This window comes from Corvus moneduloides, chromosome 16 (assembly GCF_009650955.1).
Source record: "Corvus moneduloides isolate bCorMon1 chromosome 16, bCorMon1.pri, whole genome shotgun sequence".
Lineage (NCBI taxonomy): Eukaryota > Metazoa > Chordata > Aves > Passeriformes > Corvidae > Corvus > Corvus moneduloides.
This window is the reverse complement of record NC_045491.1, coordinates 13,653,170-13,667,707: the sequence shown is the minus strand read 5'-3', so window position 1 is coordinate 13,667,707 and position 14,538 is coordinate 13,653,170. Positions and strand designations below refer to the sequence as shown.

General features: G+C 38.1%; 1 protein-coding gene across 24 annotated transcripts in view; it reads left to right on the top strand.

The window, feature by feature from the left end:
* Positions 1-14,538, top strand: part of RBFOX1 (RNA binding fox-1 homolog 1) — a 1,117,054-nt gene that overhangs the window by 829,465 nt on the left and 273,051 nt on the right. Inside the window, exons 1-2 of one of the 24 annotated variants that reach the window (XM_032125566.1) lie at positions 347-412; positions 1,604-1,749. The exons of the other annotated variants lie outside the window; for them this stretch is intronic. Coding sequence (XP_031981457.1) covers positions 1,660-1,749 — 90 coding nt within the window. The 5' untranslated portion in view covers positions 347-412; positions 1,604-1,659. Of the gene's footprint in view, positions 1-346; positions 413-1,603; positions 1,750-14,538 lie in introns of those variants that run through there. 24 annotated transcript variants of the gene reach the window in all.

The window sequence follows — 14,538 nt, the reverse complement described above, 5'->3', positions numbered from 1 at the left end:
TTTGTCTGCATGCTGTGATTCAAGTGAGAGTGGGATTTTTCTGCTCACACTGACAGCTCTTTTCCTCAGACCTCTGTTGCCTCACCTTGAGAAAGTAGCTTGCTTTCAATTTATGCAGAATAAATACTGTGCCTCATGCAGGGAGTACATTGGCACGTGTAGGGGACATTTTTTAATTTGGGCAAAGTGTATAATATATCATACATGTTTGCTAAGTTGTAAGAATTTAAGATCACTTTCTTCAAGAAAAATCTGGACTCTGGAATGGTATCAAGTTTTGTTGGAACTGAGACAAAAGAGAAGTGTGCACAATAATTATTTAGTTCATCTCTGGGCTGCTTTTTAGGTGTTGTGAAGGAAAAAAGCAAGAGGAAATGTAGTTGCAGTCAGAGGTCAATGTAAAGAAGTCCAGGTAAATCAAAACTATTCTACACTGTAAATAATTTACTCCTCTCCCTTTGCCTTGTCCTTTCCCACCTCACCCCTACTTCTTATATGCCCCACCACTGACTTTTCATACCTTCTTTGCTTCTTTCTAGTGTTGTTAATCCAAGGTAGTTTAACATGTAGAAATGCTCCAGGTGGGAAAATCTGATGGAATTTTGCAGTGTTTTACAGCCTCTTTATTGCCTCTAAAATTCTGAGGGGCAGGTAAACCATCTGAGACCTCTTGGTGGATCTTGTGCAGGGTGTGCAGGGATTGCTGTCTCAGTCTCAGAGGAGCTGAGATTCCAGCTGAACTTGCACATGTGATCAGGGACCCACCAGTGTCAGTGATGTGCGTCCTTCTGTTTACATGAAACAAATTTGGAATTTACACAGAAAACTAATGGAGTCTCTGGTGTCGCACAGATTTCCTTGGCTTTATCTCCTCTGTATAATTAATGTAACCAAGTGAGTGGATGAGCACTTTTCTGTAGGAGTCAATAGGCAAGGATGTTTGGAAAATGAATGAAGTGCTAAGATTAATTGCAAGGCTGCCTGCCTGAACAGCCTGGTGAGAGACTCAGAAGGAAGTGCCAATGCCATTATATCCAAAAGATTTCTTTATTAAAAGTTGTTCATAATCTCAATAACATTAGATATCAGACTGGACTGAAGATAATGCTTTATTGTTACTGTCCTAGTCTTAACAATTGCAAACTATTAATTGCTGTTAGAGAACAATTCATATGAATATTGATCTCAATCAGCTCAGCTGGATTTTTAGTATTCTTCATAATGACGGCTAATTCCAATAATAATTAGAAAAATGTACTTTCTAAAAAGTACAGGGGTTGACAAGTCAGCAGAATTATTTAAATCAAAGTTTTGTGTGATGTGAACTACTTTTTAGAAAAGAAAAGAAAAACAAAAAATCAGATGGTAACAGGATACAGTTAAGGAATTCTGGGTTTGCTTTGCATTTCTTTAATCATTTTAGAGATCATTGGTCTTTTGAGTCTAGATTTTTTTTTCTGTTTATTTTAACAAAAGTGCTGCTCACCTATAGCTTGCCAATATTTTTAAATAGATTTCCTGAAGGGAAAATATAATACGTGGTGGGTTTTTTTGGGCTAAGTTTTAGGAATATTTTGAATCTATTGGTTAATTCTGTCTGCAGACCTCTCTTGTTGTTTTGACTGCCGCTCATGTAACACCTGACAATGGGGATCTAAAATGTGCAGCCAGTCTTGTGAATGGCAGATAGGAACATGGAAGTGCAAGGAGGAAAATCCTGAGTACTCAAAGGAAGGAGCTTGTCAGCAGGTACTGTGTTCAAGTTCAGACAGAGGGGTGTTTTTTTCCTCTACCATTTTAGCATGAAATCAATGGGGAATGCATAATTTTTTAGATGTGTCTGAGATTGCACAACAAATGGTCACCAATGAGACTCTCAGCTGCCACACAATCTGGCACAGATCCTTTCTGCTCCACAGTTCCCAGTTGCATTCAGCCCACTGTTCATGTGATGCCGCTTTTTGGCTCCTTGCCCATCTGTTTTAGTAATTACTGTCATATAGACTGATATTTCTAGACTAGAAACCATGTTGTTGTGGGGTAAGCCCATTGGAGTTACCTTTTGTGATGTGTTCAAGCAGCTCACTGACTTCTTACTTTAAACTATAAAATTTGCATCACCATTTCCTGCAACATATAGAGAAGGATACTATGATTTTTGGTGTTTTTTTTGAACACAAGGAGTTATAATGAAATATAATCAGATTTTGATAATGCTTGCTTTTTATCATGGTAATGGTACTTTCACAGTTTTAGCCCTTTCTTATTCTTTTTTAGGATCACAATAAAAAACAGTGTCCTTGAATAAACTATTTGTGTTAATAAGTTTTGGAAGACATAATTTTTCAAGTGTAAAATATACAAAGAAGTGGCTTGCCCTATCCAAAACATCCATTAGCACAACAGGACCATCCAAAATGACATCATTACATATGCCAGCTAAAGCACAAAGATTTCAGGAGGATGAAGAGCAGCTTTATTCTGACAGGAATTGACTAGAATCAAAGGTGAGTTAAAAGAAAGGATCAGACAACATCCTATCACCAACTTAACCCATTAACAGACCCAGGGGCAACGGCAAAGGAGCCAACACAAATATCAGTGGAGTGTGCCAAGGAGCCAGATGCCATCACTGGAAAATCACTTCCTTGGCTTGGCATCTGTGCCTTCAGCCTGTCAGCCACAAAGGGAGAAAAAGCTGGGCAAGCAGCATTATTTTGGGGGCTGTAGAGAAAGTGCTTCTCTCTCTTCCCTTTGCCTCTCTTCATAGCAAGCCTTGGCCGACTTGCATGGGAAAAGTTGGTAATGAGTGTAGAAAGAACGTGGGCATTTCCATACACACATAAATATTTTATATATTTATATATGTGCATGTGTGTATGTATGCATGTTTATATGGAAATGTGCATATGTGTGCATTTGGGCAGGTTGGTTGGACCAGAACAAGGGAGAGACCAAGGAAGGAGGCAAAAGAAACCAGAGCAAAGTAAAACCAGAACAACACAGGACAGAACTATGAAAATAAGTGTTTGCTTTCCATACACCACAAAGTGCTTATTTTAGTGTTTTTAATAGTGCAACTTCAATAATTTCTCTCACTTTTCTCAAGTCACATCTGCTCAGTAGCCAAATTCTTGATGTGTTCTCTTTGCAATGACATTGCACATAGGCAGGTTCAAAGCATTTGGCAAGTTTAATTTTTAGGATTTAAACCAAATTATTTCATGTGAGTATTGCTATCATTCTGTTACACCAGGATAATATATCTATATATACATCCAAATATTGATTGATTGCTTCTTTTTTAATTTAGAATTCTTATTTTAGTAGGAATAATTTCTAGCCATGCTGCCAGTACTCAGGCTTCTCACAGTGGGCCTAACCAATCAAAAGCATTAAAAAGAGGGTCTGCAATAATTTGAGTGGCCTCCAGTAATGGTGGGGCCACTGGAAATTGCACACAGAACCTAGGAACTGGGAGTCTTTATGGTTAGCCAGTAATTAGCTGTCCATGCATCAAAGGTGTTTTATCCTATGCAAATAGCTGCATGTGTATGGATGGGGTAGGGGGATGAACACTGACACTCGATGGCTTCCACTTCTTCTGTTTTCAAGAGTGAATTTTCAGTAATATGGAAAAATCTGTGTGAAGCAGAGATCTTGTGAACAAAATCTTTTTTTTGTTTTTAAGCAAAAGTAGCACAGTAGTAAATATGAAATAAAACTGCTAATTAATTCTTTAAATATATATTGATCAGAGAGAGGTGAGCTGTAGACTTAAAACATGACTTTCCAAAGCTTATAAAAGCCTCACAGGATACTGTGTTTATGATTCAGCTGTCAAACATGGCTGGAAAGGCCCAATTTGGGGCAGACAGTAAAGGGTTTTGAGGAACACACGTTCACTCTGCTACCCCATGGACAGAGCAAGGCTTCTTTTTTGTGTGATAGTGCTGCATTCTGAAATGAAACACAGTGGGTAGGAGGACGTTGAAAAGACTTCAGAAGCGATCATCTGTCTTGGAACTAAAGGATTTTTCCATCTTTAAGTTTCAGTATCCTATGTTTGTCATGCATTCAGTACATGCTAAAGCTGTTAGAAAGATACCACTGTCAGAGCACGAGGAATTATGGGTAAGAGCAAAGTTGTGTCTAGAGTTGGTCTGGACAAAAAAGGATTATTGCTCTCTGAGTTCTTATTAAAACGTTCAGGTCTATTTCTCTAGGTTCAGTAATCATTGCTGAGAACAAGAAGTAACAATATTTAATCATAAATATCGTTTACTTTTTAGCAGCAACAGCGTTTTAAAATTTTTAATAAATTGTAAATATTTTGACAGGAGGATAGAATTGGCATTGTGCAACTTAGGGTTTTTATGTCATAAGAGATCCACGTGCATAGATCTCTATAGTTATTTCAGAGTTAAATCTTTAGGTGCCTTATCCTAGAATAAAGTCTTTATAATTTGGTTTTGAAATTCCAAGCATGTCATGACTGAAATATTTTACCTTGGCAGTATTACCTCTGAGTTCATTCTTTCTTTCTTCATTCTCCTCCTCCTTCTCATAGATGGTCTAAATTTTTTCACTTCACCTTTTTACACTTCGGTGCTTCACAGACTTCACTCCCTAAACCTTGCCACATAAACTCAAAACATTTTTTCCTTTTTTCTTGATTCTTTTGTATATTTTTTTAATTAATTTGTAACATAGGCAGTTGAAGGTTCTGATTATCAGAGGGAGGAGCTGTAACTGAATTTTTAAAGATTTAAAGGCAATATACCACAGAGGCTTGAATAATTTGACATTTGTTTGGTAGTGGATGAAAGGTAAATGGCTGATTATCCCAACACTCAGTAAAAGACTCAGAGTTTTGATATTGTGGGATCACAGAATGACCCAGGCTGGAGGGGCCCTCTGGAGATTGCTGAATCCATCCACTGCACAAAGCAGGATCAGCTGTAGAAGAAGGTACCTAGGGACCAGGTTTGGGGTATCTCCACAAACTCACAACCAGTATGGAAACACTGCTCCAATGTTTGACAGGTTCCACTCCCAGGAGAGAGGTTCTCTGATATCTAAACAGGATGTAGTGTTGGTCAGTCTGTGGCATTGCCTCTTCTAATTTGCCTGGCCAGCACTGAGAAGTGTCTGGCTCCATTTTCTTTCCTCTCTCCCTTTAGCAGTTTATGTACATTTGTGAGATCCCTCGAGCCTTTTCTTTCTCTGGTTAAACAGCCCCAGCTGTCTCAGCCTCTCCTGTATGTCCAATCCCCCATTCCCTGATCCATCCTCCTGGTCCTGTGCTGGACTGGCTGCACCCTGTGCATCTCCCTCCTACTGGGGAGCACAGAACCCCACGTGTGGCCCCACCACTGCTGGATTAGAGGCGAAGGATCACATCCCTTGGGATCTGCTCCCCAGGGCCTTCCGGACACATCCTAGTGCTGCACATGTGGTTTGCTGCCAGGGCACGTCGTTATCCCGTGCTCACTTGTCCTCCTGCTCTTCCATGTCCTTTTCTCTAAAACTCCTTCCTGCCCGTTGTTCCCCAGCCTCCTCCCCGGGTGATGTTTTGATCCTTTTCCTTGCCAGACTGCATCACTCTGAGTGCATTTTCAGTATTACTAGTTTTTGGTTTTTTATTGCTTTGAATAATGGATAAAGTCTAATTTTAAGGTTTTTTCTTCTCCCAACCCCTTGGGAATTTATCACTCCCAGAATGCCCCTGTATTCTGTGAGTAATAAATCTTCCTGGTATTTTGTGATTTGCAGTCATAGGACAAATTATTTAAACACCTTATTACTGTTTCATTAAGCCCCTTTTTATATGCTATATTACAAAGATATTTTGAATTCTAATAGATATTGGTGCTTTATAGTATTCATGTTGTTTAAATATTTTGTCTTTCCTTTGCTTTTCATTTCTCTCTTACCTGAGAGATACAATATTTTATTATTGATTATTTGGAAATCAACACATAATTCATATGGCTCAATTGCTGTCATTGATGTACTCAAATTACAGCTATGGCTATTAAAGAAGATTATTAAGATCTCGGTGCCTTGAATTTCAGTGACAGTCTGCTGCCTTATGATCCCTTTGAAACCCCAGTACAAAAACTTTAGGTGGTTATCTTTTAATTGTATATGTGAATGAGCTGGAGAAAGGATGAACCAAGCAGGGGTAAAGCTTCTGAGTAATAAAAGAAGTTTTAATGTACTTTAAACTGGGAAAAATGTTAGTGGTCTTTTTTTGGAGTGTGCAGTGCTCTATTTCTGTGGCTGTAGGTTGGAAACAGATTGGATGTCAGACTGATTGTCAGCATTTGTGTTAGCGGCCTTTACATGTGGGTGGCTTCTCAAGTACAGAATTTTGCATTTATTGTAAAAACTAGTAAGGTAATTTTCCTATGGCTGCCTAGGTATGAAAATACATAAGGTGTAATTAATGGGTAATAAGGATTTGGAAACTTACCTTCTGTTTCCAAGGGAAGGGACTCCTGAAACATAGTTCACTATGAGAGGATTTGAACCAACAGACCGAAGATAAAATCTTTGCTATGTCCTGAAAGGATTTGATAGGATAAGTTTAAAGTAACTTCAGATTTTGTCTTTTCTCTCTGTTGCTTCTATAACAATAAATATTAATTACTGTATGCTTGAATAATCATCTACTGAATCAATATATGTGCATTTTTACACCTATTACAAGATGGTGGTGTATAATCTTTGCTGGTTTTATGCTTTTTCATCTACCCTATCATCACACTTTGGAATATGAGTTAATTCAGTTCTGTGTTGTGGCTCACTGCAACATTTTGAGCACCTCATTTCCCACTTCTCAAAGAGAGGAATTCACTAAGTTCTTTTGGGTCAGACGATTAAGAGCTCTGTTTGAGGAGTTCTGTGAAATCTGATTCAAGGAAAACAGTCCAGTTTTCCTGGACTACTTTGGGGTTGTGTTATTCCCTCTGTACTTACTGCTCCATTCTTGGTCATCAAAAGCTCTTTTCACATGAACAGAACAACAACTTGTGAAATGCCTGAGCATCATTTGAAGTCCTGACAAGAGGTGTGGGGCAGCCACCAGCAAACCCCATTCCCCTGTTCCTTAGTGCCAGAAAATCCCTGATACCACACAAACAGCCATGGCTGAATCATTTGATTTGTTCTGTATGTTGAATCAGTTTTGGTTATGCAAATCTTACAATATAATTTGTATTTGTTTACCTACGAATATGCTTTAAATCAGAGCCACTTTGCAGGTAGAGGTTTAGTTGATGACAGGCTTTGTTTGTTTGTTTTGCTTAAATAGAACATGAAATCATACTTAACTGTAGGTTTATACTACATTAAAAAATGTTGTTATATGGCAAAAGTTTGTTAAATTAGTACAGAGATCATCACAAAAGGAGAAAGATTTGAGCTGGAGCTGTTGATTCTCTGACATTTTGATGGCTTGGTATGTTTAGCTGCTCGGAAGCAAATTAAAAAAGGTTACTATGCAAAAGGTTTGATGGCTGTACTCAGAATAGTTGGCTAAACAAGAGAGCAAAAGATAGGAACAAGTGGAAAATTTCAGGCTGAATAAGTATGAAAAGTGTTTTTGCCTTGTTAGATGCAGTGGAGTCTAACAGCAGCTTTTTTGGGCTAATGCTGTAAAAATCCCAATCATAGGAAATCCAGAAAGAGCAGCATTGCCCTGCTCGAGGAGATAAGCTCGGAGAAGCCTGTGTTTTAAAAGTGAGATGAAAGAACAAATTTTGGTGATTATAGAAAAATGTGGGGTTTTTTTTGGCTTTTTTTTTGGTGACCATTTAATTTATAAAATTTGTCTGAAACATGAGGAAATATGTTCTTTTACACATTTATTTTTATGGTGAAGGTTTATATGTATTCATAAAGAAAGAGTACTGAAAAAAATCTTTCAAAAGACAATTTATGTCTTACTGTGGGAAATAACTTCCTCTACTGTTGGCTGTTGTATCAGCTAATTGTGTTCTATAACATAGTTAATTCAGATAAACATTAAAGGTGTTTAAAGATATTTTTGTCTAAATAGTACAAAACTGAGGGTTTTTTCTACTATGTTTCTTTGGCTCCTGCTTTTGTTTAGTTTGATGATCTAGGGAGGTTAAGTTCTCTCAGCCATATCTAGCTCTGTGTGAATTCAGATTGTTTATCAGATAATAGATAACAAAACAAATGTACCAAACAGTATAGAGCTGAAATGACAAAAAATACAGTTGAAATTGAGAGAAATATAGAGACAGGGCAAAATATGAACTAATAAATCCTGCGTGAAAGCATCTAAATACTTAATATTACTTGTGTAAAGCTTTTGTTTTGCCATGAAAGACCTGAAATATAATAGCTCTTTGGTATGTCTAGAATATAAATAATGTGATGACAGCATCATTCTGAAGTTCATGCATGTTTTTAAATTGATTTAATGTTCTCCTATAGTTCTCAATTTTATCCAGATGCCTTATTCAGTCACACCAAAAGCACATTACTGAACGTTTTATTTATCATTCTATGAAGCTTAATTCACTTGCAAGTCAGAACTGCACCGTTTTCAGCTGAGCTGCATTTCACACCTGTTTGGAGAAAGAAAAAGATTGAGGTTGTTTTGTGTTTCAGTCTGAGATTTCTGAGGATGTATTTTCTTGAAATAGACTCAACAAAGTAGCAGGCTTCTGCCACAAATCCTGCATGCCACGTGCAATTAATGATTAATATTTCCTTTATCAACTGGATTACTGTTTTTAGTATATCCACTTCTCTGATCTATAGGTATCAAGGGAATTTGCTCTGAAATTTTATTCATCTAAACAAAATCTGAAAATAACCTCCAAATTTCTAATGCTTCTGTAACTTTTGTGTTTAAGAGTCAGTTACCTTGCTTTACAAAACATTTTGCTCTTTACATTCATTGACATGAGGAATTCTTTCAGGAATTCAGTAAGTGGGACACTTAGATGACATAGTGAGTGTGTGGGTATTGGCTTGTGAAGAATTCTCCCACTTTTCAATCAGTTCTGGCTTAGAATGTTTTCTTGGAGGTAAATATCCCCAGTAAATCCAGTCAAGGTCCTGCCTGAATAATTGAAATATTTTCTTCACAACTATTTGTTTGAAATAGGATGTTTGTTGTTTGCTTTTTTTCACCATTTCAGAGCATTATGACTAATCATTGGGTTAATTTTTGAGAATGCAAGGGGCCCACATTTCAGTGGAAGAATAGGTTATCTTTGAGTGTATTTTCTAGTGTTTTGAAACCTTGTATTGCTTGAAGATGAAAGCAAAGAGTAAGATTACATATTTAATGGAAGGATATCACATTTATGAGATCATCTGTACCTGGAGATAACTGCCATTTTTTCTTATGATTTCCTTGCAGCATTATCAGAAGCTGTCATTGACAAACAGATCTTTTCTCTCCAGTGTCTCTGAATGCAAGTATCAGTAACAAACAGCAGCTGTTCACAGCAGAAGCCTCCATGATGTGATCACCACTGAGTGAATTTTAGTGCTGCTACCCCTGAGGTGTGGCCAGGTGACCCTCTCTTGGTTGCCTCCAGCTGGGCTCAAGTGGACTCACCTGTTACTTTATCTCCTTTACCTTTTAAAGGATATTTTTGTAATTCCTCTGTAAAGAGTCACTTAAAACCAAATTTTAAGCAAGTTATAAATGGTTTATTTTGTCCTCTCCTCAGCTCCTTGTGTCCCTCCAGTTTCACAGTAAAATAGGCAACTTAAAAAAGTGACTTCCACAAGCAATTAATGTCAGTTTGTATCTCATCTCACTTTTTTTCTTCTCGTGATCACAACCAAGGGTTGAAAGGCCCAGCCTTTAGTAGCATGCTGCAGGAATCGCTATTTCACAGCTTCCTTTTGGAAAGAAACTCTCATTTTGTTTTTTCAGAATTCCCATTTCCGATGAAGGCAGCGTGGCTTGCCTCACACAGTTGCCAGTTGGAATGTTTTTTCTGCTTCTTAAGTATTAATATCAAATCAAATTTTGGTCTGTGTATCTTGCTCCTGTATTGTTTGACTGAGTGTCATTTATACCCTTTTCAAGAATTGTTTTAAGATTTTGACACTTTTTCACTAGTAAGAATCTATTAATGGAAGATGACCATTTGGAATTTGCTGTGCAAAACCAACTCAAGCTGCAAGCACTGACATGGTGTTCAGCTTGAATTTTTGATTATTTCTTTTCTCCAGTCTCTTTCTATGTCAAGGGGAAAAAAAATGCTGTAGCCTGTACTGAAATACTGTGCCACATGCACATAAAAATATATCATCATTGGCATAACTGCAATTTAGTTGTAAGGATAAAATTCCTATTAGGAATCTACATATCATATTAGCAAAACAGTGTCCACCCTGTAGTATATTATTTTGGTAACACGATAGCTGGATTTGAAACGGAATCTAAAGGTCAGAGTTGGCATCATAATGGGAATTAGGTAATCACATTTTCCTTCCTCTCACTGACCTCATCCCTCTCCAGTCCCCACTACAACTGTCTGTGTTGTAGCAAGTGTGGAAACCTTGCTAAAATATGTTTGTGCTACTTAATTTTTTAAACCTCCAGTGAAGAAAGTTTGCAGAGTACATATCAGCTTTTTATGTGGGGGTGGCACTAAACCAATCACACATTTGATTACTTGGGATCAGTAAATTCATTGTGTTAAATATATCTGTAATTTTCATTTTTCAGATGGTGTCTCTCAGTTATTTAAATTATATTGGCAAATACTACATTTACAATAACAACAGATAAGGACAATAATAAATTAAAATGTTCATTCCCCACAGAAGCCCATTATTCCCTGCATTGCACTTCCTCACTGCCAGTAGGAAACCTGTGTTTGTAAGCTTACTTTGAGGAAGTCACACAGTCATTATTTAACAATAAAGCTACATAAAAATTACGTGTAAGGTTGAGGACTTGAGCACTTGAATTTTTTTTCTTCTGAAACCCAGAAATTCCTTAATTTAAACTACTGTTTTTCTCCAGGCATATGATGTGGACAGTTACTGGCACATAAATTAAAATTACATGGGACATAAATAAAGCTGGGTTTAGTTTGATTAATAAGATGTGGAAACCAGCATTAACTCATGGTAGTGATGGCACAACTAAAATGTTGTGTGACTAAGCACTGGCACACCTTATGAGGTGATAGCTCCTCACTGAATCCACATTTGGACATAAGTGAGGTGTGATAAGCATTGGCAAGAGAGAGGCATCAGCCCTTGAGACCCACAGCTGGCCAGAGGTGAGCTGCAGTAGTGCAGCTGCCTGTTTTTCACACCACTCAAATAGTGAGGGATTTGCAACACATTTTTAGGTAGTGTCCAGAAATGTGAGATCTATCCTCAAGGTTAAATTGATACATATAAACTCTTTGGAATTAAATTATTGAGTTTATGCCATTTCCCTGTACTTTCTTTTCAAAATGCATGACAGGTAGTATTCTCAAGAGATTCTAGCAGTCTTTAATGAGTGGCCAGAGGAAGGTGGGACTTTTTTCATGAACATGACTTTGGCCCTTTAAAATCAGTCTGAATACCTGCTCAAGTTTAACCAACAACTGTTGAATAACTCTCAGAAGTTAATGGTTGAAACCTCATGATTTTGCCTCTTGTGAGCATCTCTCCCATGCCAGTACAGATGGGGCTGTGTGTGCAGGTCCTGCAGGAAGAGCTGATTGCTCTGCCCCTGGCTCACAATTCCCCAGCACTGGCAGAGCTGTATCCAGGCTGTCCCCAGGATTGGACTCCAGTTTCTCTGGCCTGCACAGGGGTTGGTGCCAGGGATTTGGGGCCAGTGGGAGCAGGGCACTGGGGCACAGAGGAGCCTGTTCTCCCTTTGGCTCCCTCCTGCTGGCACTGAAGCTTTGCAGAAGGTAGAAGGAGCAGGGATAAATGCTGGAGAACAAAAAAGAATGAATGAAAACAAAGAACAAAGATTTCTTGTTTTGTGATTCAGTCATTCCAGTGTTGTTTTGCCTATGCATATTCTCAATTGACTGAGGGAAAGTCAAGCTAAGTATGGGAAACTTGTATGGAATAAGAGTCAGGATGTTTAAATTCTCATTACACAGACAAACTTAGTTCTGGTGTTTTGTAGGCTTTGTTATTTAGTTCACAGTCTTAGTCAAGTATTTAATTTACCTTTATTGATATATAAAATCATTTAGGGGTGGGTAATATGAAAAAGTAAAAACAGTAAAAAACTAAAATTTTCTCCAATAATTAGGACTGCGTACAACTCCATTTTGTTGATCAAATTTTTGCTTTCAGCTTGCAAGCAACTGAGATCTAGAGCAACCTCAGAACTGAGCACATACTTCTTCGTGTCTAGTATTTTTCAGTGAAGGTAAAGGCTGGGGAGAACCTATTAACTCAGATTTCTGTGTAAAGTATTAACATTTGCAGTTTGTCTATGACTCCAGGGGTATAAGTTTTCTTTCTATGAATATCATTTGCCATTACAGAGGCCATAGGGTGGGTTTTGCTGTATTGTTTTATCTGTTAGTAATACATCTCATAATTCCCTGACTAACAATGATTTTTCTTAAGCATTGCTTAAAAGCATTTCTGTAGAGAACCTGATATTCATCAACAGGATTAAAATGACTGATGAATTATGCAGCAAGGCTGTCTAGCTCCTTGACTAAGTATTTTACGGCAATTGAATTACTTTGGCAAGATTTAGGTAAATAAGATTGTTAAAAGTTTGCTTGTTTCAAATGTGTTTCTTTCCATATTATTTCAGTCTTGAAAATCATGCTGACTTTTCATCAATAGGTTCTGAAATATTGAAGTAAGAGCGACGAGCACATGAAAACACACCTTAGCTTTGTGTCAATATAATTTTTTTGAGGATCAGTGGTGTGTATCAGCTGTAAGTGATTATCCAGTCCTGCCATTGCCCTTCTTGTAGTAGTATTTTATTGTAGAAATGATAAAATTAGATACAGTGATGAAATTACAATGTAGTTTAGCTTGAAACGCACCACTAAATTCTTGAGAAAAATGTTCCTGCTACCTTCTCTGCAGCACTGCAGGTGTTTTGTGTTCAGAGAGCCCAGGACTGCACTCACCAAGTGTTCAGGCTTCCACCAGTCTCATGGTAAATGGAGGATGAAACAATACTACAGATATCTTACTATTTGTTAGTTGTAGTCTAGCTGCTGGGTTTAGTTAGGCTGGCTTTCGTTTTTCTGCTGTTTAGTTTATCTGTGGGATCCTGAAGTTGCCCTGTCTGGAGATTACTGGTGAGTCCTTGCATTTAATTTTGCTCCTAACTGTTATTCCAGTGAAGACAGTTCCAAGATTTGATGTTTTAGCTTTTTGTTGATAGGTAAAATTGCAACACCCCAGCAATGTTTTTTATCAGAATTAGGGAATGTAGTTGTGGTACCAATAATACTGTAAGAATTCAAGATGCAATAGTAAAACTGCTTCTATAATGCACATAATGTAGCTGATACAGTAAAGTCTGTGCTACAACTTAATAAGGGTTGAGATTGTCTCTGGAGCAGGAAGGAATTTATGTGCACAGGGAGGAAAGGTCTGTGGCTTTGGGGTTCCCTTTCAGGTAAGAGGGTGGCACTAAATGAGATGTGCAACCCTTTGTGTGTAGTTGGGGTGGCTTGTGCTGACTGAGGCCTGATGGAGGCACCTGATGGCAGTTGGGTGCCCTGGTTGAAATTCCCAGTTGATCCCAATCAGTGTCCTCCAGCAGAGCAATCTCCATCACAGCTGGCACCTGCGGTGGGAGGATCCGTGGGGTCATTGCTGAGGCAGCCCTGGTGGGTCAGAGCTGATATAAAGGTTTGGCAGAGTTAGAACTTGTGGTCTGCTGAGTTCAGTTGCAAGGAACAATAGGTTTGTTGGTGTTTGATGTGAATAATTCTGCAATTGCAATTCACCTGATTTTAAATGTTGAATTTATTTCTGTAACAATGCACAGGACTTGTACAGAATTGTGCTCTTTATTCAATGTGTTTTATGGATATAGAAGCTGAACTTTAGGAAAGTAAGTTACTTTTAAAGTCTTGGCTTTGTATTGCTTTAAACAACCATTACAAAAGCATGTTACTTGAAGCTTGTCAGTTCTCTGTCCCTTAATTTGAATACTGTATTTGCTAATGAATAAATTCATCTGTTTGATGTATTTTTTCTGCATTTTTTGGGCAGAAATCGAGTGTAAGTTTTGGGGATCTACTGACTATTTGTAGAAACATGGCCAGGGTCTGGCTGAAGAGAAGGGCACATGCTTATCCTGGCTGGCTGTAACTTACCTGTTTGGGCTAATATGAGTAATGTTTCTGCTCCTGTTGTGCTCTCGGGATGTCCATGGAGAAGCCTTTCACAGAAGACAACTTAGGTTTGGTGGGCTGAAGCTACAAAATATTGGGTTGGAGAGTTAAGTTAGGCCAAAATGGGTTCTCTGTGTGTAAGAGCAATTAGACACCATTCTGGACAGGACTGCAAGCCCCAAGACAACAGGCT